The sequence below is a fragment of the Astyanax mexicanus genome, chromosome 6, assembly GCF_023375975.1.
Source record: "Astyanax mexicanus isolate ESR-SI-001 chromosome 6, AstMex3_surface, whole genome shotgun sequence".
NCBI lineage: Eukaryota > Metazoa > Chordata > Actinopteri > Characiformes > Acestrorhamphidae > Astyanax > Astyanax mexicanus.
The window spans coordinates 57,328,721-57,355,000 of NC_064413.1; the positions used below are offsets into that span (position 1 = coordinate 57,328,721).

At 37.3% G+C, this 26,280-nt stretch overlaps 3 protein-coding genes and 1 long non-coding RNA gene across 4 annotated transcripts in view; 1 reads left to right on the forward strand and 3 right to left on the reverse strand.

The window, feature by feature from the left end:
- Positions 1-3,448: 3,448 nt before the first annotated feature.
- The window catches only part of LOC103043989 (zinc finger protein 501), a 32,171-nt gene continuing 9,339 nt past the window's right edge, over positions 3,449-26,280 (reverse strand). The window contains exon 3 of the transcript XR_007439534.1: positions 3,449-5,295. The gene's annotated coding sequence lies outside the window, so the exon portion shown is untranslated. The remainder of the gene's footprint in view (positions 5,296-26,280) is intronic.
- Positions 3,574-18,745, reverse strand: LOC125802408 (zinc finger protein 658B-like). Its single transcript, XM_049480371.1, has 2 exons — positions 16,552-18,745; positions 3,574-6,700 (listed from the first exon to the last, which is right to left on the reverse strand). The coding sequence occupies exons 1-2, from the start codon at positions 17,454-17,456 to the stop codon at positions 5,578-5,580; spliced, it is 2,028 nt and encodes a 675-aa protein (XP_049336328.1). The 5' UTR covers positions 17,457-18,745; the 3' UTR covers positions 3,574-5,577.
- LOC125802409 (uncharacterized) lies at positions 18,866-20,239 on the forward strand. The gene is made up of 2 exons (XR_007439535.1): positions 18,866-19,246; positions 19,960-20,239. It is a non-coding gene; the product is annotated as an uncharacterized LOC125802409 (long non-coding RNA).
- On the reverse strand, positions 23,125-24,473 carry LOC111196914 (uncharacterized). The gene is made up of 3 exons (XM_049480370.1): positions 24,027-24,473; positions 23,721-23,959; positions 23,125-23,587 (listed from the first exon to the last, which is right to left on the reverse strand). The coding sequence occupies exons 1-3, from the start codon at positions 24,268-24,270 to the stop codon at positions 23,129-23,131; spliced, it is 942 nt and encodes a 313-aa protein (XP_049336327.1). The 5' UTR covers positions 24,271-24,473; the 3' UTR covers positions 23,125-23,128.

The window sequence follows — 26,280 nt, forward strand, 5'->3', positions numbered from 1 at the left end:
ATGGATGATGGACAGAGCCAAAGAAATAAAAAACAAACAGTTAATCTGCCTAACCAAGGCTAAATCTAACAAAAAATAAATAAATAAAAATACAACAGGTGGCACTCGGCCCTTACCTGGGGAATATTCCATGAGTCTTGCTCAGGTTGGCCAAACACTTCAGTACAGAATCATTATTCTACTAACGAGATCCAGCTCAGTCCAGCCTGAACTCAGGAATCGAGAAATCACAAGCTGAATGAGAAAACACACACAGAGACAAAGATAAATCAGAATCACAATATAACATAAATCACATATATAACTATAAATCACAAATATAACAATCAAAATATTATCTAACACTGATTTGCTATTTACAAGCCAACTTATTACAAATATGTACTGGGTAATATTGGTGTATAATGAGAGTTAAATAAAATGTAAAGGTACTTTTTTCATTAAAGTAGGGCTTAAATCGCAAAACAGCAGTATTTATTAAAAATATTTTTTTATTTGAGTGCAGGGAGGTGCACAGCCCTCCTTATCTATCTACTTAATGCAAAACAGTGATATCTCAGACTTAAAACTGTATATAATAAAAGATACAGAATATATACAGCTCTGGAAAAAATAAGAGAGCACTTAAAATTATGAGTCTCTTTGATTTTACCAAATTAAAAACCTCTGGAATATAATCAAGAGGAAGATGGATGATCACAAGCCATCAAACCACCAAACTGAACTGCTTGAATTTTTACACCAGGAGTAAAGCAGCATAAAGTTATCCAAAAGCAGGGTTATTGCACCAAATATTGATTTCTGAACTCTTAAAACTTTATGAATATGAACTTGTTTTTATTTGCATTATTTGAGGTCTGAAAGCACTGCATTTTTTATGTCAGCCATTTCGCATTTTTTGTAAATAAATGCTCTAAATGAGAATATTTTTATTTGGAATTTGGGAGAAATGTTGTCTGTAGTTTATAGAATAAAACAACAATGTTAATTTTACTCAAACATAAACCTAACCTGAACAAAATCAGAGAAACTGATTGAGAAACAGAATTATCTCTTCATTTTTCCAGAGCTGTATATATTACAGTCACATTGCAGTAACTTTTATTTTATTTTACAGACAAAATAAACCAATATTGCTATAATAAATAATATCAATATATAACAGTCCATAAACCTCTGATTTAAATTACTATTGTGCAGTTAATGACATTTAGAAAAAAATATATATATATATATATATATATATATATATATATATATATAATTCTCTCTCTCTCTCTCTCTATATATATATATATATATATATATATATATATATAGAGAGAGAGAGAGAGAGAGAGATTTTTTTTTTATTCCATACTACTGAATCGTAAAACAGTTACAATACCAAAAAGTTCTATCTTATTAAAACTGGAGTGTTTGTTTAAATTATACATAAATATATACATATACATACATACACACACCGCGGCTCATTTGCTGCCCTAGGAGCGCTTTATATACACACAACCCTTACGAAAAATCAATGAATACAGAGTATAGTACAGAGGTTTTTTTTTTTATCTCTCGTTTTTTTAAATCAGAGAGAGGTTATATATATATATATATATATATATATATATATATATATATATATATATATATATATATATATATATATATATATATATATATATATAACAAGAAAGACCATTTACATTAGTTGAATAAACAGAACAGCAAAATACCTGCACACACACTAATAATAATCCCAGCCGATTATTTAGCGTCTGCAACTGCATATAGCTCTATAAAATATAAAATAAAGGAAAATACAGCACATGAGCTACAGTTTCAGACTCATTCTCTAACATGTAAAGTTTTGGCGCCAAAACGGCTGTACCTCAGAGCTGATAACCCAAACCGGGGCAAAAATAATTAATTATTAGGCAAAATATGCTTAAATATTCGCTAAAAATACACAGAAGTGTGACTAGAACTGATATAAAACCTCATTTTTCCAGTACCGTGTCTCAAAAATACTTATATTTGCTTAAAACTTCACTTTTTACGGAGCTCCTCAGCTCTGCTTACCTCCTGCGCTGCACACTGGATTCTCTGGAGAAACGAGACGCGCGGAGGGATACTTAATAAAATAAACAGCAGCAGCAGCAGCGCACTACATTTCCCGGCGGAAGGATCAGCGAGTATGATCATTAATAACTGGAGTTATTGGAGCATTTGTAGGTCATTACTCCTCCTGGATGTTTCTAGAAGCAGTAAGACAGGTGAGTTCAGGTGTTTCAGTGATTTTAAAGCAGCAGTTTATATTAGCGCCGCCCTCACGCGCTCTTTTATGCGCGCTGTGATTCGCCGCGAGGCAGCTCTCCGGTCAGATTCACACTAAACGCGCTCGTGCATTAGCCTGTTAGCAGCTAACAGAGTTAGCAGTGAATTAGCATCGTTTCTCTTAAACTGTTTAATAACTGAGAAAAAGCTGATCATTTATGGGTAGAATTAGGGGTGAAATTAAACAATATTAGTTTAAAATAAATGCTGACTTTACTATCTAAACTGTACTAACTAAAATTATTAGTTTCTGAGAAGTAGAATTTATTAGCTGTTTATTTAATGTTTCTGTGACTGAAAAGGTTTTTTAAACATTGTCTGAAACTTACTGCCACTATTCTCACCTTTCTCCTCACTGATAACTGGATTTTTTAGTAAATTTACTTCAGTAAAGTGGCTTTTCTCAGCTAAAGAGTCGAGTTTTACTGCTTATTAACAGATTTGTACTATATTACCTAATTTAAAACATAAATATACATCTTTATTTAATATACATCTTTAATTTACCTCAGTTAAGTTAAATACCTTCGAATTTTACCTCAGCTAAAGAGCCCCGATTTACTGCTTATTAAAATATTTATACTGTATTACCTAATTTAAAATAAAAAATTAAATGTATCTTCAATTTACATCAAAATCAAAGCTCATTAGAAAGCATATATTATGCTTAAAATGCACATATTTCTAACATTAACATTATTTTTATTATGAACAACATTATTTCTGCACAAAACATATACTTGCGGTTCGAATTAATTTAATACTATAATTATCTGCCTTAACACATTTCTTTTAACTACTTCTGCATACTGTGTTATGTATATTTCATGGTTTCGAGTTTGGATCATACATAAACTAAAATGATTGTATATGTTCACATATAATACATGCATAATCATTTCTAATTGTTTAGTTGTTTTACAATATGTGGTTATATCGCAAATGTATGCTGTTTTGTACTGTTAAAAGAAATCCCTTGAATGTGAATGAAAAATAGTTTACACTACTACAAATATATACTTTACAGAATGGGCTTTTGTGTCTTTACAGTAAAAACAAAAATATAAAATTATATTATGTTACACATTTATTCCTATGCAGTGTTGAGCAGTAACTGACAAAACTTCTGGACAAAACAGTGTTTTAAATGCAATCAATAATGAAAAATAAGTTGAAGTAAAATGTAATGAAAACACTGATTAGATCATATGAATCACTAAAAAGAATTAACCAAAGATTACAAAATTACAACTCGAGTATTTCTTTAATAGGAAATAACAATATACTACATAAGGCAAAACTGTACAAAAAATCGTACACATCAGGTCATAAATAGTAATAAACATTATCAGTTCAGTTAACAGTTTCTTTAACGTATATTTTCTCCTGCAGGTTCGACAAGCTTATTTACTATTAGTTTACCCCAGAGGAAGCTCCACCTTTCAGGACTACAGTGAGCACAGATATATTGGCATGTAAAATGGATATGTATCACAGGTGAGTATAACATAAGCATATTAGATACATACAATGGGTAAGTATATCAGGTAAGAATTTTTATTTTACTTTAATTTTATTTCATGTTTTCCCCAGTTTTGAAGGCCAATTGTCCATCCATTCATTAGGATTCCCCTTTCACCAGGGTAAAGGGCGCATCTTCGGTGACGACCTATGTTTCATAACAAAAACAAGCTGAGAACTTTAATTAATACTAAACTACTAAATTATAATACTAAAATTAATACTTGAGAACTACGAACTCCAGTGTAAAATGGACTTTTGTTGTAGTAAAACATGATAAAAAATTATTACCTTTGATGAATAGCACACCTCCGTTCTCCCACAGCGTTCAGAGATCCAGAAATGTTAACAGTTTATTCAACAAACACCCTTCAGACTGGGAGATACGGGGCATAATTTACCCTGATAAATCACTTTTTACACCGTTATCCAGCTCAAAGTAGCTCCACACCTCCTTACTAGAATCCGGAGAGCCCTGATATTTAAAACAAGGCATTAATAACTTAAAAAGTGCAGAATAAACTTATTAATCACCACTGTTTACATCCTATAACTCCTATAGCTTCAGCTCAGAGGGCCACCATCACTGTACTGATAATAACACTTACATACACTTGTTCAGTAAATGTAAATCTAGTTTACTGAAAGTCAGAAATGTTAATATAAATCTGTACTGCAGTAGAAGTGTATCGTTTCAGAAACTTGGCTTTATTTGTCCTTTATTTGGCTTTATCTTTACAGGTCACTTGCTTTAAAACATTTTAACATTAGCATGATTTAAATGCGACTGAACTTAAAGGCTAATCTTTTATTTAAACAAAAATGTAAACAAAATAACAACAACATCTAAAATAAAAATATAAAAATACGTAACATGTACTTTTTATTTGACTAAAATGAATTAGACCAAAACTAGACTAAAATGTTGCTTTTCGTCAACTAAAACTCATAACCAAAAGACAAAAAATTGACTAAAACTTTTATACATTTTACTTAAAAGACTAAGACTAAAACTAAATCAAAATCATCTGTCAACATTAACACTGGTCCCAGAAAGTAAGATTTAAGATTATTTTTGTCATTAATTTGCTTCTTTACACGTGTCTTCATGTACCTCTGGTAGTCTGTGAGGTAGAGTAGCTCTTCCTGCTTCTGAAGCTGCATCTATTCATTAATTTGGTATATTAGTGGCCTGGTCCTGTTGACCTAAGCAACTAAGGGATTTAGTTCATCAGTTAGAATGATTTCAGATTATTTCCTAAATGGGAAGGGAGGTGGGCTCGTAGATAGACAGGGTGCATCTTATATATTTGACCGTACATGCAAAAATAATAATAATAATGCTGCATGTTCAGTGATGCTGCATGTTCAGTTCATGTTTAATGTAACTTGGGTCTATAAAACCTTATGCAGCCAAATAACCATTTAAAGATTCCATGTAGACACCTCTTTATATGTCTTTATGTGTAGTTGAATATAGACTTACTTACTTAAAATGTCAACACATCTCTCTGACAAACAAACAGCTCTCCATTGTCCTGTGTTACTGTGACACTGCTAAAGAGCTCAGTGAATAAGTCCTCACTGGTACCTCTCCACACAAATCTGTTGTTTTATGATTTTACCTCAGAAACAGTTTAAGTGTTTGAGATTTTTCCTCTATAAGTTACCCAAGTGTTTTAATTTAAGTTGTTTTAGTGTTGTAGCCATTGGTGTGAAATTTCTTTTTTAATGACCCTTCTTAATGCACTTGTGCATTTTTAAATTATTTGAACACCTGAAGCTCTTCTCACACTCAAAGCAGTGATACGGTTTCTCTCCTGTGTGAACACGCCGGTGCGATTTAAGAGCACCTGAATGAGTAAAACTCTTCCTGCAGTCTGAACACTGATACGGTTTCTCTCCAGTGTGAGAGCGCTGGTGTATTCGTAGGGTATTCTGATGAGTAAAACTTGTGCCACAGTCTGAGCACTGATACGGTTTCTCTCCAGTGTGAACGCGTCGGTGTGATTTAAGAGAACTCGACTGATTAAAACTCTTCCCACAGTCTGAACACTGATACGGTTTCTCTCCAGTGTGAACGCGTCGGTGTGATTTAAGAGCACTCGACTGATTAAAACTCTTCCCACAGTCTGAGCACTGATACGGTTTCTCTCCAGTGTGAACGCGCTGGTGTGTTCTGAGATGGCCTTGATGAGTAAAAGTCTTCCCGCAGTCTGAGCAGAAATACGGTTTCACTCCTGTGTGAATTTGCTCGTGTACCCTGAGGTGACTTTTTTGATTAAAACTCTTTCCGCAGTCTGAACACTGATACGGTTTCTCTCCAGTGTGAACGCGCTGGTGTGTTTTCAGATGAGACTCTTGACCAAAGCTTTTCCCACAGTCTAAACACTGATACGGTTTCTCACCTCGGTGAAATCGTTGGTGCATCTGGAGAGTACCAGGATGAGCAAAACTCTTCCCACAGTCCGAACACTGATACGGTTTCTCTCCAGTGTGAATGCGCTTGTGCATTTGGAGAGTATTCAGATGAGTAAAACTCTTCCCACAGTCTGAACACTGATATGGTTTCTCTCCTGTGTGAACACGCTTGTGCATTTGGAGAGTATTCAGATGAGTAAAACTCTTCCCACAGTCTGAGCAGTGATACGGTTTCTCTCCTGTGTGAACGCGCTGGTGTGTTCTGAAAGAACCACTCTCACGAAAACTCTTCCCACAGTCTGAACACTGATACGGTTTCTCTCCTGTGTGAATGCGCCGGTGTATTATGAAATAACTACTATTACTAAAATCCTTTCCACAGTCTGAGCAGTGATACGGTTTCTCTCCTGTGTGAATGCGCTGGTGTTTTCTGAAAGAACCACCATCACAAAAACTCTTTCCACAGTCTGAACATTTGTGTGTTTTCTTCTTGTCTGTATTCTTCCTTATGTGTCTGCGAGATGCAGGAGAGGATGTTCGCTGAGTTTTGGAGATTTTTCTGGGTGCCATGGTTTTCCCCTCTTCAGAATCTTGTTGTTTTTGGGAAGTCTTACGATTGTGTTTCTTTTTAAATCTTTGTTAAATGTCGGCCAGGTAGGTAAGTGGACACTTGGAGCAGGAGAAGACTCGGGACAGGAAGACATTAATTTCTGAAAGAAAGAAACAAAGAACAAAAGGAAAACTTAAGCTCAGTGCAAAATGCAGCAAAATCTTAAACTGAGGTGGAAAATACAACTGATTTGGTGCTATTCGCATTCATTCATTCATTCATACCAAATTAGTTCGGTTAGGCTAAAGCTAATGCTAACATCTAACTCTTACAAACATATTGTATTGGGCTCCAGTCAGAGAGCACAGAGTCATTAGATATATACACACATTATATATATATATATATATATATATATATATATATATATATATATATATATATATATATATATACACACACAGTGCCTTGCAAAAGTATTTGGCCCCCCTGAATTTTTCAACCATTTGCCACATTTCAGGCATCAAACATAAAGCTATGAAATCGTAATTTTTTCGTCAAGAACCTTTATACCTTTTTTTAAAAAAGTGCTTTAACACTTTTAGCTGTGATTGCAGCTACGAGTCTCTTGGGGTTTGTCTCTATGTGTAGGGGAGTTGGTAGGGTAGGACTGTATTTAGGAACTGGTACCGTATTGATAATCGCCACGGTATGTCGTAAGAACATATTTCACAGGAGGCAGACTTCAGTTTATCTGGTTTACTTCTTCAAAACATACAAAAACAGCAATGCACAGGGGGTCAAACTGATACTTGACAAGTTATCACTTGGGGTATGGTTCGTTCAAGGTATGGTTCTGTAACAATGAAAGTACAAGAAATACAGACCACATAATATGAAATACAATATACTGATAACTAAATAAACTACATACATGGTAATACACTCCCTCATAAATAACTAAGGCAGTGGTAATGATAATAGAAGCTATCAACTGAACTACCAATCAGGCCTTACACACTTTAACCCTTCAAGGTCACCAGTTGAGCTACAAACGGCTGCTAGCTAGCTAAAGAGTGCTTTGTCATATACATTAATACAGTGTTGTAACTGCAACTTTGTATTACTTCGACATAATGCACCAAATATACAGTTTACAAAAGAAATATAACTCTATAATGCTAATTAATGCATTGCCAGTAAGAAATGTCCAACATAAAGCATTGTACAAACAATTAGAATAGCTAACATTAGCAGTTCAAAGTTAGACACATAAATGGCTTAAATTCAGTAAGAAACAAACACCTAAAACAATACTACAACTGAAATTAGGCAGGTAACACTCACCATTCTTCATTTACACACACCACAAACAAACACAAAGAAGAATGGCTGGGGAGCACGTTTCCTCTGACCTACTCCAAAAACTTGCAGTGTCATAATGGCTGATTAAAGGGATTGCAGAACTTCCTGCATAAATTCAACCAGCAGATGGCGCTGTTGCCAATGGAAGTCTATGGCCTTTACAACACTATGGGTTTCACACATCGAGAGACTGAAATTTTTGCCCATTCTTCCTTACAAACAGCTGGAGCTCAGTGAGGTTCAAGGAGGCCTATGATACCTTTACTGTTTCCATATTATCTCTGTCCTTCTCTTTAGTCTTCACTTCTACGTCCACTTTTCCCCCTTTACTTAAACCTCTTTACTTTTTTACTCCAATTTAGAACAAAGCACTACCCCATACAGCTAAACAACATGGCAGACACACACAGACATTCCCTGCCACCCAAACAGCCACATATATATATAAATTAAAAATGTTCACCTTCCTTTGCTGGCTGTTGCTGTAGTGGGAGCACTGAAGCAGTATGAAAGCTGCAGGCAACAACCGATGTCCAAACTAGGGTGCCAATTTCTGTAGTATCTTGAGCTGCAATTCTATACAGATGCATTAAATAAGTCTTCGCTGATAATGTACTTTTTAAAATGTTGTGTCTTCTTGTCTTTTGTGTATTCTTGTCTTTTGTGGACTCCTCTTTGGGTGTTCTTGGAAGGCTGTCTTTCTTGAAATAAAACTCAGTGCACACTGCCTTCTTAACTGGAACAAAATATTTATTTCAATCAGAAGCAAAGTGTGGGAGAGAGCTTGTCAATTCTCAGTGTCCCAGGTCTCTCTCTCTCTCAGTCTTGTGGTCTAAACAGTTTTTCACAGTCACTCCTATAGCTCTCATACCAAAAGAATTCCAACCACCCTATGTATAGCTTCACCATATATGTAGACATGCCCTTTTTAAGAAGCAGTGACATTCCAATCATGTATAGAAATGGACTTCTCAGAATAGTTCAGCTAGACACATGAACCCATCTGAGCTAAAGGCTGTTGTTCTCACAAACAAGAAGGGACAAACATCCATAGTACAGAATACACCTCATTGCCCCCCTTTCGAGGCTCCCTAGAGGCTCGAATAATCAAAAGAAGTTACAACCATTCCTCCAATGAGTGTTATTTCAATACCAATTTAGTGGAGTGTGAGAGCGAAAACCTGCCAGGCCACTAACTTTCCTATAATATCCATCAATCTTTCAACACAGGAAAAACTCTCACGATCTCTTGGCCTTAGGCGATCACTGAAAACAGTACTCCAATACCAATAGAGAAGAAATGTCTTGCTATTGAAAATAATAATATGCACACAACCGTGGCAATCACAGGTAATAAACATAACTTACTTTTCAGAAGCTTGTTTGCCACTTATTGTCCTTTGTATACAGCTGGTATTTGCAGCGCGTTTTTCTATTTGCAGCTCGTTTTTCTTTTTTCAGCGCGTTTTTCTATTTGCTGCGCCTGTGTTGTTATTTTGATGGATGTGTTTTGTGCTTTTGCAGCGCTTTTCAATTTGCACTGCGCTGGGCTTTCTCGGCCACCGTACATATCCCCCTCACACACTCTCATACAGGCCTGTCACTCTCTCACACACACACACACACACACACACACACACTGGCCATCACTGTTTTCACCCCCAAAAATAAAAAAGAGTCGACTTATTTAAGTATCCATAACTCTTTAACCTTTTTCACTCTTTTTTTTTATTTCCTGCAGGTTTCCCACCTCTTGTCTTAAACTATGTTCTTCTGTGCATTATTCTCTTTTCCTTACTCTTTGTTTCTACTTTTAATCCTATTTTTCTCTATTCTCTTTTAAGACCTTTTCACACTTTTACCTCTTTTGCATGCTTTACAACCTGTTCTCTTTTGTTAAAACACATAAATACCTATTTTTCAGCCAACTTTCACATAGATAATGCATGCTAAAGCCTAAGTTAAGGACACGTCTCACTCAAAAAACACCTCAAAAATAAGAAAACTCATCACAGAAAAGACTAATTAATAAAAAAAAAACAGCACCTGGTTTTGCTTGTTGTTGTCGCTGATCTGATCCTGAGTTCGATGACCTGAATTTCTGAAGTCCCACCGTATACGCTTTAAATCCTCTCACTTCTGGAAACACTTAACATGAGCTCATATAGCGCACATACATCCTGTCTCCATGCATGGGGGGGGGGGGGGGGGGGGATTTGGCTTATAGAATAAACAGAAGTCCTACATTTATATGACCTTCTTTTTCTTATATTAAATCCTCATTAGGAAAATCCTAATTGTTTGAATTGTTTTGGCTGTTTGTCTTCCCTCAATTGTATTTGTACAATTCTACTCCACAGTTTTAATATTATGGGAAGACATACTTAGTACACAGACAGACACATTCCAGAGGAAACAGGGCACTGTGGGGGAGGGGCTCAATTCCAGAACACCCTGAAGAGAGAAAGAGAGAGAGAGAGAGATTCTTCCACTAAAATCACATTTTTCTTGTTCTTTGTGAAATACAGCAGGAGTACCAACACTTACAAATGTGTGAGCTCAATTATACGTCAGGTCAAAACCTAAAATAAATAAAAAAATAAATAAATAATAATATTAACGCAGAATAACAGTATAATTGCTTTGTAATGTGGCCATTCAACATGGCTGTGTGTGTGTGTGTGTGTGTGTGTTTGTGTGCGCGAGTGAGTGAGTGTGTGTCTCGTCTCCGTAAAATAAAAATACATAAAAAGCAAATCCAGTCTGTAAATAAACTCAGACAAACATCTTAACAATAGAGAATTATTATTCTCAGGTATAAAAAAAAACAGAAATAAGAGGATCTCATTAAATGAGTAATATCAGTTACATTCTGTGTTAAATATTTAAAACCGCTGGACGCTGCTCTAACACAACTAGTGGAGCACAGATCAGCACTAGGGGTGGGCAATATGGCTCTAAAATAATATCACAATATTTCAGGGTATTTATGCGATAACGATATACTTGGCTATACAGGAAAACAGAAAAATAATTAATTAATTTCAGGAATATAGTATAACAGTTTAACTGTATAATCATAATGTGGCAAAATAAATAATATAGCATAAAATAATATAATGCAGCAAAATTATTGCAGAATATTTAGTGCATGCATATAAACTGCAAACTAAAACAATTAAACAATAAACACACTTAAAGCTTCACAGTAAATAATAGACTACTTTTAAGACAGAACAGCCCTATTATCACGATATGGATTTTTAATATCATGATATTTCTGTGTCACGATATATTGTATACGATATAATATTGCCCACCCCTAATCAGCAAAGTGTGCTCAAGTAATTTAACTAGAGCCTTCATGGCAAATTCAGTGTAACACAACGTGACAACAGACATTATGTAAATGTGAGTAAGTGCAGTACTACTATGAACACATTACTGTGTATTTACATCGCCATGAACGCACACAAAAACACAACTGAAACGTGTTACAGGGTTCGAACAGTCTTTAAAAAAACTTGAAAAGTCATGGATTTTTTTGCTATAAAATAGCAATTTCCAGGCCTGGATAAGTTTAGAAAAAATAAAATCACTCAGAAGGTTTTGGAAAGTCATGGAAATTTGCTGTACAAATCATTGTGTTTCAGTTTTTGGATGGATAAAATCTATTTTAAGCTAAAAAAAAAAAAACATCAGCTCAAGTTAATTCTGTCATTTAAGCCTATACAACAGAGCTCTCTGGATCTGACACACATTTTATTATTAAAAACTGTGTGTGAACATTTTTATTTTTATAAGATTCATTTTAATTCTACTATTATCAATTTTGCTTATGTTTTAGTTGATTTTTGTTTTTATATGTCTGTACCGATGTTTTAAAAATCGTATGAAACAATTGTGGAAATTTATTGGTTAAAATGTGTATAAACACTTGTGTTAGTGCGTTGAACACAAACGGGAACAGGTAGCTAGCAACGGAAAAGGGAGAAATAGGTTATTTGTGCATGCATATAATAAGCCTTTAATTAAATAAGTGTTTGACGCGGGCACTTAAGCCCAGCAGGGAATTTTCCACAGATATACTGGTTTTGTACCAACTGCATCTGGCTTGTGTGGTAATTAAAAGCATTAATTATTGGTTTTAAGCCTAATTATTGGTTTAAAGACTTGTATGGAATTACAACAGAACATTATAGCTTGCATACCAGTTCTTTTTCTGTGCTTAGAGCGGTGAGGTTGGAGGTTGGGACTGAAATGAATCACATTTTGACAGGTGACATCAGTAGCTGATCAAAAGAAGATACTATAGGCAAAAGGTTGTAGGTCACCATAAAATTTTAGGAAGGGAGTGTTCTGTTCCACCAGTTCATCAAAACGGGTTGATACCCTCCCAACAACCAACCCAAAAACTCATTAGGGAAAGATAGTAAATTCTTATTAACAGTTTTAAGACCTTGTTTTGGTGTTACAGGACCATGTAAGGTCTTCTACTTGGATGGCACGATTAGGCCCAAAAGTGGATAAGATTATATGACAAATATAGGTGGAGCCTTGCTGTCCCACCTACATGCCATCTCACTAAGAAAGTCCAACCCATTTTTACATGTATAAAATTGTATGTACGGGATGTGTTACTGATACTTCTCCTTCCTTTAAATAAATTGATTCTCATCTTGTCTTTTAGTCTTTGTTTTATTTTTACAAATTGTATACTTAGAGAACTTAGTCAATTTAGTACATAGTGGTGAGCCGGGGAACCATCTAAGAGACGTATTTAGACACGTCACTTGATACGTCATAAAGAAGAAAAAAAGAGATCCAGTCCAAAAACTGTAGTTTCGTCAGACTTATTTTGGGTACATCAAAAATTGAATAAAAGATGATTGGGAAATGAATTGGATTAAAAAGGTGAAAATAAGAGAAAACCCCAAAGGTGAGAAGATTGGGGTTTCCAGAGTTCTCAGCAGTGTTCAAGAACCTGGGTCTCTCTCTTTCTCAGCGGGGTGAAGCTCAACCCCGCCTAACTCTGTCCCATCCTACCGAGAAAGTGTCCAATTATATAGGCCTCCGCCTGGCTTTAGTCCAATGGAGCGAGACACAACACCTCACTCCCTCCCAAATCCTGATATCTAAGCATCAAGCATCATGCTAAATGCTTACATAACATACTAATTAAGTTAAATGCTGATTAGTAACACACAGATTAACCCTTTAATCAAATGAACAATGACCATAGTAAAGCAAAACTCCTCCATATTCTTACATCATCAAATAAAAGTGGATAACATATTGAATAATGTAAAATACTGATTGTTTATGTAATAGAAACTAAGAATGTACCATAGGGAAAATTCCACCATATTGTTTCATTGTTTTATTGATCATCCACATCAGGCTTTAAACAATAATCAACATTATCATCATTTTGGTTCACAATTTCTGTAACATATTGTTTTCTCTTGCAGGATTAACAAGTTTATTTACCCACATCCTGAGGCAGTCAAAGGCCTATTAGTTTACCCCAGAGGAAGCTCCACCTTTCAGGTGTACAGTGGGTACAGATACTGTATATAAGTACGTACAATGGATACGTATCACAGGTGAGTATATCATTAGCATATTAGATAAAAAACACAGGTAAGTAAATCAGGTAAGTAAAATTATTATTTTACATTCATTTTATCCCATTTTCACCCCAATTTGAAAGTCTAATTATTCAACCTTTCATTAGGACTCCTCCCTCCCTCCCATCACCAGGGTGAAGGGCGCATTTCTCCTCCGATGCATGCGAAGCCAGACTCTTCCCCTTTTAAGAACTGCCGCTGATGAAGCATCACCAATTAGCGAATGCACTCAGAGGAAATCACAGCGACTCAGCTCTGATACATCAGCTAACAGAAGCCTGCGCTAGCATGAGGTGTGCTGAGTGTCATGATTGATGGGTCTTTCAGATAATCATGAAATTAAATAGCTGCTTCCATATTAAAGTAACTGTTCCAGTGTAGAGCTCAGTAAAAACTGTCCTCACTCAGTGCTCCTCACTCTCCACACTCCACACAGATTTACTGTTTTATGAATATATACCTCATGTGATGGTGTGTATAGAATATACAACTATAGACAAACACACTCACCTTAAAAGGGAATTATATTGACTACGCCACCCCTATATTATGGGAAAAGGGGAACCCCACTCTAGGCCACCCACTAAATGAGTGCATGAGCCAACCAATAATACATGTGCATCAACTGTACTCAATATGATTTTTTTTATTGTAATTAATTATAAAAATACATTAAAAACAGAGAGACTTGAGTACTGGTCATTACTCAGTGGGATTTTATACGGATATACAAACACTTAAGAACACACACAGGCTCTAAATGGTGTGGACAAGACGGTGTCCAACCCTACAAAAAGACTTCTACTATATTAAAAGACAATAGGCTTGTTCGACTTAACCCGGCGCTGCGCAGTCCGATCGCCGCCTGGCTCGGTATGGTGCATGCTGGTTAGTTTTTTTGTCCGACTTGCGTCTGCGCCTTCATCACGTGACGATGACTTCCGGCGTTATAGTCCCGCGAGTGAAATCTGCCTGCAGCCGTCTGACCCAGGCGCTGCAGTTGCTTCCCACCAACTGCGGGAGCCTAGAGCCGCCCTGATGACGACAGAGCTTAATCCCCATTGGTTAGAAGATCCACCGACACCTATCACGTGTGAATCTTTTTATTTTAAAATATATATCTCCTCTAAAACCCCTTAAAAACACAGTATTTACACTGTCATATCTAGTAGCAAGACAGTTCATTTTCATGCAGTATTCAAAAATATTTATTTGTTCATAATCTGCATTTTATATCATAATAAAGCTCAACTGCTATCATTTTTACTGTTTTATAAAGCGCCCTGAACTGCTCTTATTAATTATCTTTAAACCTACATAACTATTATACTGAGATCTACTTTTCTTTTCTTCTATTGTTTTTGTGTTGTGAAATGCGCTAAACAATTAAAGCTGTGTAAATGAGCATGATGTATTTATTTCCAAGAACAAAGGACAGAAAAGCTGGTCTGCAAATAAAAATTTATTCCCATTATTAATTTAGTACTACACAATACATCTGTAACATGACAGTATGTTTTGTGAATATTTATAACAAGTTTTTATCTCAATGTAATAACACTCATGTTATCTCTGTTTCACTTTTGCGATTTTATTCACACCAGAAGTAAACAAACAGCGCATTCATCGCGAGATCCTGTGTTGTTCACGTGGGCTGCAGGTGGAGACTGTCCGACCTGACTTCTCCGCTCCTCCACCCCGCCCACCTGCACGCGGCTGCTCTCGCTGACCAGCAAGGCGAGGCGCAGCCGCATCTCGAACAAGCCTAAGCACTGCACACTGTTATTAACCACACGACAACCAACCATGCCAATTAAAGTCACCAATCAGAGACACAACACTACGATACCCCAAAGCAAAGACAAAACCATAGCACCAGAGTAGCCCACCCCTTGAACACAAACGAAAAAAAAAAAAAAGAGCATCCAAAACACTTACACAAGTTGCAACTGGACACAATTAGCCTGTAATATGCTAGTACAATATGTATGCAGAAAGCTGCTTTAATTGCTAATGCCTAAATCCCAACATCACATCAATAACCAGAACTTTAAATGTAAAAAGACAACAATAGGTGGCTCAGTAAGATATACCCTGTAATATTACAGGCTATACAGCGCACATTGGTAGACAATACATATATATGCACATTAAAAATAACAATGGGAGGAAAACAGTGGCCTGCAAGCACCCAGGCTGCAGCCCCACTCCAGATATCATATGCTGCTGATGTCAATACAACCGAAGCAATACTATTCTGCAACCAATAAATATGCGAGCTGCGTTGAACCAGCACCAGTTAGAAAGCCCCGCTGACGCCAAAACACCAGCAGGTTGACTCTTCGCCTTCACTTCTCTGCTTCCCACCTGGTTATCTACTCACACCTGGTTAGCTGCACACACCCGGCTCGCTGCTCGCACCCAGCTCTTCCAACAGCGACAGCAACACGCCAACGCCCCTTATATCTTCCCCTTGGGAACCACTACGCTCCCACTCTACGTTCCACCCAAAACAGATATGTAATATATTAACTAGACCCCTCTCTAAAGCAGCAAGCGCATGATTAAAATTACCAAACAATAAAATGTTAAACTTGGGATACAGCCATACCACACTCAGAATCCGTTTAAGATATTTCCCTTTATCAATAATCTACCCGTGTTTTAAATCTGGGTTTGGATATGTTGTAGGCATTGGCGTGTTATTTCATAATTCCATGTCCATTCTTAAGGCACTTGTGAATCTTTAAACTTCCTGAATGTCTGAAGGTCTTCTCACACTCAAAGCAGTAATATGGTTTCTCTCTTGTGTGAGTGCGCCGGTGCGATTTAAGAGCACTGGACTGATTAAAACTCTTCCCGCAGTCTGAGCAGTGATAGGGTTTCTCTACAGTGTGAACGCTCTGGTGTGATTTAAGAGCACTCGACTGATTAAAGCTCTTCCCGCAGTCTGAGCACTGATACGGCTTCTCTCCAGTGTGAACGCGCTGGTGTGTTCTGAGATGACCTTGATGAGTAAAACTCTTCCCGCAGTCTGAGCAGAAATACGGTTTCACTCCTGTGTGAATTTGCTCGTGTACCCTGAGGTGACTTTTTTGATTAAAACCTTTCCCACAGTCTGAACATTGATACGGTTTCTCTCCAGTGTGAACGCGCTGGTGTGTTTTCAGATGAGTCTGTTGACCAAAGCTTTTCCCACAGTCTGAACATTGATACGGTTTCTCACCTCTGTGAAATCGTTGGTGCGCCCGGAGAGTACCCTGATGAGTAAAACTCTTCCCACAGTCCGAACATTGATACGGTTTCTCTCCAGTGTGAACGCGCTGGTGCATTCGGAGAGTACCCTGATGAGTAAAACTCCTCCCACAGTCTGAACACTCATAGGGTTTCTCTCCAGTGTGAACGCGCTTGTGCATTTGGAGAGTATGCAGATGAGTAAAACTCTTCCCACAGTCCGAACACTGATACGGTTTCTCCCCGGTGTGAATGCGCTGGTGTACTCGTAGTTTACTCGGTGTAGAACAACTTTTCCCACAGTCTGAACATTCGTGAGTTTTCTTTTTGCCTTTACTTTTCGTCATTTGCTCGCAAGGTATAGGAGAGGTTGTTCGCTGAGTTTTAGAGATTTTTCTGGATGCCATGTTTTTCCCTCTTCAGTAGTTAAATGTCGGCCAGGTAGGAAAGTGGACACTGGAGCAGAAGAAGACTCGGAAGCATTTATTTCTGGAAGAAACATAAAAAAAAAAGAAAACCTAAATCTTAAACTGAGGTGGGAAACAGAAATGACTGAGATCTGCAGTCTGGTGCAGTCCACACTACATGTGTGGAATTTATCCACTCCCTGTGCTGTGTGTGGGGTCATACATACAATAAAACTGCACTTACAGTGGCCTAGTGTGAGCGACTGACAGCTCCACATTTTATCAGTTCCAATCTGATACAAATTCCAAGGCAAGAACTCTTTTGATAATAACACTTGAATGTTAAATCTTTAGAACGTCGCTCTGAAATAGACAATGTAGCATTAGAAGTCTAATTATTAAAATAAGCACAAATACATTGAATTTAAATTAATTTAAAAGTAGGGATGCCCCAATACCAGCTAGAGTAGGAATGGGATGAAGTCTTTAACTAATAGTGTTCTCTGAACACAAACAATCCAGCTTTATGGTGGCAGTACATTTTAATTGTATTAACATTCTGGCTGAAATATATAAAACAATTCAAATAGTTTGGTGCAAACAATTTCCAGTGAGTTATTTTATATTTAAAAACAGCTGTAAATGTTTAATGTTGATGGTAAATGCCCTTCAACGTTTCCTGTGAACTCGAGCTCGAATAGTAGAAAGAACAGAAACCATAGTTTCTGCATAAAACCTTTAAAGGCACAGGGTTTTATAGCCCCAAGTTATATAAATTGCATAAAGTCACAAAAACAAACTGTGCTCTATATCTGGAGTTAATCTGGAGTAATCTCTTTATTTCCTGTTTGTACCGTAACCATGCTTCCTGCAGTGTGAGAGTTAGCAAAACAATCACAAACTATTAAATTATATAAATATTACCACTTTTACTTTCCGTAAACACGCAATCCTGCTCCAAATAAACACAAGAACCTGAGTTCACTGATTAAACACCTGAATCCTGCAAAAACCCGATTTATAACTTATAAATAAAGAGTTTAAAAGAGGAGCAGAAACTTACATCCGTGCTCATTGATAACCGCAACTCTACAACAGGAAGCACGCACTACAGAATAAGAGTCCCCCTCTAAACATAAGCACTACAGAATAAGAGTCTCCCTCTAAACATGAGCACTACAGAATAAGAGTCCCCCTCTAAACATGAGCACTACAGAATAAGAGTGTCCCTCTAAACATGAGCACTACAGAATAAGAGTGCCCCTCTAAACATAAGCACTACAGAATGGGCCCTTTTCACATTTCCGGGTTTGGAATGCGGAAGTAAAAAATAGCAGGGTAAACAACGCGTGTAGAACGTATAGACGAAATGGAGCAGCATAGGAAATGCTACTGCAGCGAGCCTTTCTGCTCAAACAGCAAACAACCAAACCTGAGTTTCCACGACTTTCCAAATGTCACACGTTTACGCGGTAAATAGATAAGAGCAATTAGGAGAGAGGAAAATGCCACATTTACGGTTCTGCGCGGCAGTACATATGCGTGTAGCCAGCACTTCAGGCCGGATGAGCTATATGTCAAAGCGGGAGGGAACAGAGCCAGGAATCAGTTTCACCACGATTCGCCTGGAGTAATTTTGGGAGTCGATATGAAAACCGCCTGACACCCTACGAGAGGGCAAGTACTCGTCTCGGTTTGAACACTGAAGCTGCCATGGGACAGAGAGACGAGGAGGACCTGAAGCTATGCTAACCGAGCCAAGCACGATTACTGCCGTCCACCGTCTCCTGGTGAGTAATTTTACAACTCTTATATCCATTTACACAATAAATACACAAGCCAGCTACCTAAATATCCATTTGAATAATTAATAATTACCTGAGTAATAGTCTCAAGACAGGATACCTACCAAAATAACATTGGAGATACAATATATACTGAATAACCGTATAAACTTACAATTCATAACTGAATAAAGTCTTAATATGATATAATTATTTGGATAAAGTCTTAATATGCAATATTTACTTGAATAAAGTTTAAACTTACAATTAATACCTGAATAAAGTCTAAATATGCTATACTTATTTAAATAAAGTCTTAATATGCAATACTTACCTGAATAAAGTCTACACCTACAATTCGTACCTGAATAAAGTTTAAAATTGAAATACTTATTTGAAGTCTAACTTGCCTAAATAAAGGCTAAATATTCAATATTTACCTAAATAAAGGGTCAATTTGGCATGTTTACCTGAATTACTGACTTGTGTCCGAGATATCATTTGTTGTTTAAAAACTTTCCAAGCACAAGTATGGTTTATGTATTATACCAAAGAATACCAGTATTTGTTAGCTAAACATAGCACAGTAAAATATACCAGTTTACCTAATTAATAATTGGTGTACAATATAGGTCAATTCAGAGTTTGACTTAAATTTTGTCAGAATATCTGTCAATATAAAACTAAGCTAATGTCTTTTTTCCCCCCTTTTGTCGCAGGCAAAGTGGACGCTGCAGCTGCACGAATAAGGGAGCTGGAGCAAAAAGTGATTGAGCTGGAGAATTAAATAAAACAGCTTGCAGACCAACCTAGGCTTAACCATTTCTGCTCAACTAAAGAAGAGTTCCACTTTTTCCACATAATTTCCCTTGACTCAGTACAAAATTCTGTCTAAATATTTTAGCTTTAACTTACCATGTGAGCTTCATTTGTTTTTTGTATTTTTAGATTTTTTTAATTTGAGTGTTTTATAAATATAATAAATGAAATACATTTTAATCCTCTTGTCCCAGGTGCTTTGTATTTGTTTTATCTGTAGACAGTCATAGATGATTTGGTTACGACTGTATTCACTAGGCATACCATTGCAGGAAATACAATATTCTAAATATACAGTTTAAACAATATAGCTAGTTGTCAGAAATTATGCATTTTTTGAAGCACAACCAAAATGTTATGTTTACCCAAAATATCCTGATTTTTAAAGTTAATTAAAATGTAAAATAGTTCCATGACACCCAATACAAATAGATTGATTCAGTAAACAAAATGTCAATGAACTGAAATGTTTTCTTGCTTGTTGCTGGCTCTGCGCTACATAAAAAGACAATTCAAGCAAATAATACAAGTTTATTTAGAAAATTCCATATTTCCACAAAAAACAAACTATAACAGAACATGCTGCTGGGAGAGGGACTGTTTTAAAGCCCATGGTGCTTTAATGGGCAATCTGATAAAGCAGAGCAATAGTATGATTGGAAAAGGCCTTCCCGGCAACACTTGCACGATGTCTTTATTACCTCCACAGGATCTGGGTGGTATGAAGTCACCTGTAATGCAAAGCACAGACATACTGTCAGCTCTGAGAAACATTTTTTAAACGGTACAAAAAGCACCAAATGTTCATATCTATATTTAAGCCATTCACAATTACTACTACATCTTTAACCTCTTGGCTGACCCTAAACAATCTACCTGAATAAGTTAACCTCCTAAAAACCAAGCAAAAATTTAATATGATGGACAAATTAACACTTGACCTTCACATTCTACAAGTGGTTGGTATATCTGCTTCACTACAGACGACTAACTTTGGCCACTGGCTTAACCTACCTAGTGGGAAGCTAGCAACACATAGAATCATCTTAGGCTTACCTGAACTGTTTCACCTATGTACAAGATAACTAGGGTTAAATGTGGTTTAATTTTTTTTTCTCCCTGTCGATTAACTTTCCTAAACCACCTGCACTGTGTTTGAAACTGTATATACAAGGGTAAAACAGTTCTGTCTTCTATCCAACTCAAAGCCTTAAATAAGCACATCAGATCCTGGGCAGTAGCTACAGTAATTGTTAAAACAGAAAAGAAAACATTAACTAAACAGCTACTTAGCATTACTTGACGTACTGTTGTCTATCTAAGTTAGCAAGCTCGCTAGTTAGCGGTAGCTAACCTAACTGAATTGGAAGCCTCGCTAACTTGTATAAAAATAACTACTTACCCTCAAAATTAAAGATGTATTCCTCGACAAAAAGCTTGTAATCCTTTTCAACCTTCGATATTTTCGCTACTGATACCTCATCTATAATCAGTGAGATGTCGGAGAAAGAAATCAATAGAAGTTTGTGCAGAGACAGCAGTGAACTCCATTCTAGCGCCGCTGTGTTTACCCTGCTAAACCAAACCGGAAACACGTCATCAAGCTCTGTGAAAAGGGCCCATAAGAGTGCCCCTCTAAACATAAGCACTACAGAATAAAAGTCCCCCTCTAAACATGAGCACTACAGAATAAGAGTGCCCCTCTAAACATAAGCACTACAGAATAAGAGTCTCCCTCTAAACATGAGCACTACAGAATAAGAGTGCCCCTCTAAACATGAGCACTACAGAATAAGAGACCCCCTCTAAACATGAGCACTACAGAATAAGAGTCCTCCTCTAAACATAAGCACTACAGAATAAGAGTCCCCCTCTAAACATGAGCACTACAGAATAAGAGTGTCCCTCTAAACATAAGCACTACAGAATAAGAGTCCCCCTCTAAACATGAGCACTACAGAATAAGTGTCCCCCTCTAAACATAAGAGGCTTGTTCGAGATGCGGCTGCGCCTCGCCTTGCTGGTCAGCGAGAGCAGGCGCGTGCAGGTGGGCGGGGTGGAGGAGCGGAGAAGTCAAGTCGGACAGTCTCCACCTGCAGCTCACCTGAACAATGTCGGATCTCGCGATGACCAGGAGTCATATAGGGGTGTAGCAGACCGATTCAATGTGACTAAATCCACTCTTGCAAAGCATCTCCATGAATTTTGCTCTCTAGTAAATGTGCACATGGCACACCACATTTCCTGGCCAGTAGGACAAACCCTGCCTAAATCTGTGTTAGGATTTGAAGCAGCTGGATTTCCAAACACTGTCTGCGCAGTACATGGATGCCACATTCGTATACAAAAACCACACTGTGATAACCCCCTGGCATACTATAACAGGAAACAATTCTATTCAGTCATTCTCACTGGATTCTGTGACAGTCAAAGGCGGTTTACCCATGTCTGTGTAGGTCACCCTGGTAGCTGGCATGATGCCAGAGCCTTTCGCCTCACAGAGGTTGCTCGACTCTTGGAAGAAGATCCCCTGTCCTTGGCCCCACAAGGAATGTATATGATTGGTGATTCAGCCTATCCTCTACTGCTTCAACTGATGAGGCCTTTCAGAGACAATGGGCACTTGACAGCTAGGCAAAGGAACTTTAACAGAAAACTGAACAGTGCCCGTGTAGTCATTGAGCATGCCTTTGGCATTCTGAAAACAAAATTTAGGAGACTTCAATGTCTGTACATGAGGAATGTCAAAAACATCAGCTCAGCAGTGTCAGCATGTTGCATTCTGTACAACATTTGCTTAGACCCTGGAGACCAAGGTGATGAAGTGCAGGATGAAGAGGATGATGACCCACATCCACCACACCGTGACAGTCTAGATGCAGTTCATTATAGATACATTGTTTGTTCTAATATCTAAGTGTTCAACACTATATTTGTTTTTTCCCAGTATGAACTATTGTTTGGCAATAATAACAGAGCGATGTGAAGCACTGAAAACCCCTTAATTGCAGTGTATTACATGTGTGTATGAGATTGAGAGATTAATGCACAGTTAGTCACCAATAAACTTTATTTTGTTTGAGCATGGTTTTCAAACAGCTTGATAATAGTTTCTTGTTGTCTTGAAAGTTCCTTTAGTTGTTCATTAATTTGTCCAAGACACATTAACATTTTTTTTTCAAATGCTCTTCTCCTCTTTTCCTTCAGCCTTCTCCACTTTTCCAGGTCTGGTCGCACCAGGGACTCCAACACAGCTGTCCTTCTTTCAGCATGGGCCTCATAGGTCTCATGAAAAGAAGGTTGGCTGGTTGACCGTCTCCTGGTTGCTGTAGTGTTTTCAGTGCTTGGAGAGGGACCAGGCTGCTCCTCGCTCACAGGACTGTTTGGCTTTGTATGGGATATGCAAGACTGCTCTTTTTCAGTGGATAAGGGCACCTGACAGGTGTTCTCTGGAAATAACGGTGTTGAGTAAAGTGTTCCTGGTGGTGCACTACCCACCCCTGATGTCCCAAACAGGTCATCCATTTGCTGAAAAAGACAAGAAAATAGTTTTAGGTTCTTGCTGTTACCTGCTTTGATACATTATTATTATACATGTGTGTTTTAACAACTTCAGGAATTTCATAAGTGAAACATTGGTAAGAAAACAGTCTACACTTACTGTGTAATATTCCCAGGTGACTTTTGCCTCTCCAGTTGCCCTCCGCCGGTCTTTGGCCCTCTTGTATGTGGTGAGCAGGTTTCCCAGCTTTTTTCGTATTTTATCCGCAGACAATGTATAACCTTTGTTTCTGAATTCTTGTTGTACCTTTTGGTAAAATGCAGTTTTATTGCGGAAATATATTGAATGATAAGTCCTTGTAAGGTCCAGTAGTAGAAGTGTGGTCTTGTGTGCCATTTCTATGGAACAAACATGGTCATTATTATTTTGTTATCGTAACAAGATCATTATAATCAGATACTGTACCTTGTTGTGACCATTGGCTTGTCAACAGGGTAGATGGGGAGATAAACTGCTCTGGGCCTCCCACTGAAGTGCTGGGCTGGGAAACGGTTGCTGTGGGTTTTAGGGACTGAGGGGGCCTGGTTGCAGGAATGGAGGACTGTGTGAATGTTGCTGTGGGTGTAAGGGAATGAGGGGGCCTGGTTGCAGGAATGGATCCTTGGGCGAAGGTTGATTCTGCAGTAGAGGCTAAAAAATAAGTCAACATGTCTACTTTAAACAAATGCTACACAGAAAAAACATTACAAAGCTTGGTTGTCTATTATATAAAATACAGAGTTTACCTGCAGAGCTTTTTGTATTCCCTGACGTTCTTATTTGACCCACTATACTGGCCAAATACATTTTATCTGAAAAAGTCCAAAAAACAAAAATGAAACCATTGCAATTACAGCATGCTTTTCTTGTTCACTCACCATTCTTCATTCTTTCTGCAACAGCTTTAGTCACACATAAGGTAAGCGTTCCTTGGCTGTCCTTTAAATTAATCATGATGTTGTCCGGGCATATACCATGAAAGAGTGGCCTTATATACCAAAAGCTGTAAAAGAGAAATAGTGCACACCTGTTCTTAATTTGATAATCAATCCTGCTGTCAATCAGTGTAGATGTTTTCATTGGTCACTGATGGCCTTTTTAGCTTTAGTGGGTGGTCTTACATATTTTATTTAGCAGTGACACTGTGTGTGCCATTTTGGGTAATTGTCTTACTTCTGGTGTAAATAAGACAGCAGTTTGTAATAGAAACAGAGATGAGTGTTATTAAATTGACATTAAAAAACGTGTTACAAGTATTCACAAACCATACTGGCATGGAAGAGATGTATTGTGTAGCACTAAATGAATAATGGGATTAAATTGTGGATTATTCCAAAGTCTGTTCTTCACAAACAGAGGATAAATCACACATAACACCATCCGTTTTAGAACATTGTTTTTTATTGCAGACCAGCTTTTTGTTCTTTGTTCTTGGAAATAAATACAACATCATGCTCATTTACACAGCTTTAATTGTTTAGCGCATTTGACAACAGAAAAAAATTGAAGGAAAGAAAAGTAGATCTCAGTGTAATAGTTATGTAGTGCTTTTAAAGATAATTAATAGGAGCAGTTCAGCACGCTTTATAAAACACTTAGCACTTTGAGATTTCTTTGAGATGTAAAGTGCATTACAAATAAAATGGAATATTATTATTATTATTATTAAACCAGTAAAAAAATATAGCAGTTGAGCTTTATTATGATATAAAATGCTGATTATGAACAAATAAATATTTTTGAATACTGCATGAAAATGAACTGTCTTGCTACTGGATATGACAGTGTAAATACTGTGTTTTTAAGGGGTTTTAGAGGAGATATAATTTTATAATAAAAAGATTCACACGTGATATGTGTCGGCGGATCTTCTAACCAATGGGGATTAAGCTGTGTCGTCATCATGGCTTCTCTAGGCTCGCGCAGTTGGTGGGAAGCAACTGCAGCGCCTGGGTCAGACGGCTGCAAAGAAAACTCACTCGCGAGTTTATAACGCCGGAAGTCATCGTCACGTGATGAAGGCGCAGACGCAAGTCGGACAAAAAAAACTAACCGGCATTCACCGTACTGCGCAGCGCCGGGTTAAGTCGAACAAGCCTAAGCACTTTTTACAATACACACAATACGGCGCAAATAAAAATAAAAAACTACTACACATAGAAGAAAGCAAAGGTGCACCAAGATTAAAAACTTTAATCTATAAAATATGAAATATTTTTAAAAGATAATTTAACAAATGGATTGATAGATATATATGTATATATCACTGCTCAAAAAAATAAAGGGAACACTCAAATAACACATCCTAGATCTGAATGAATGAAATATTCTCATTGAATACTTTGTTCTGTACAAAGTTGAATGTGCTGACAACAAAATCACACAAAAATCATCAATGGAAATCAAATTTATTAACCAATGGAGGCCTGGATTTGGAGCCACACACAAAATTAAAGTGAAAAAACACACTACAGGCTGATCCAACTTTAATGTAATGTCCTTAAAACAAGTCAAAATGAGGCTCAGTATTGTGTGTGGCCTCCACGTGCCTGTATGACCTCCCTACAACGCCTGGGCATGCTCCTGATGAGGTGGCGGATGGTCTCCTGAGGGATCTCCTCCCAGACCTGGACTAAAGCATCCGCCAACTCCTGGACAGTCTGTGGTGCAACGTGACGTT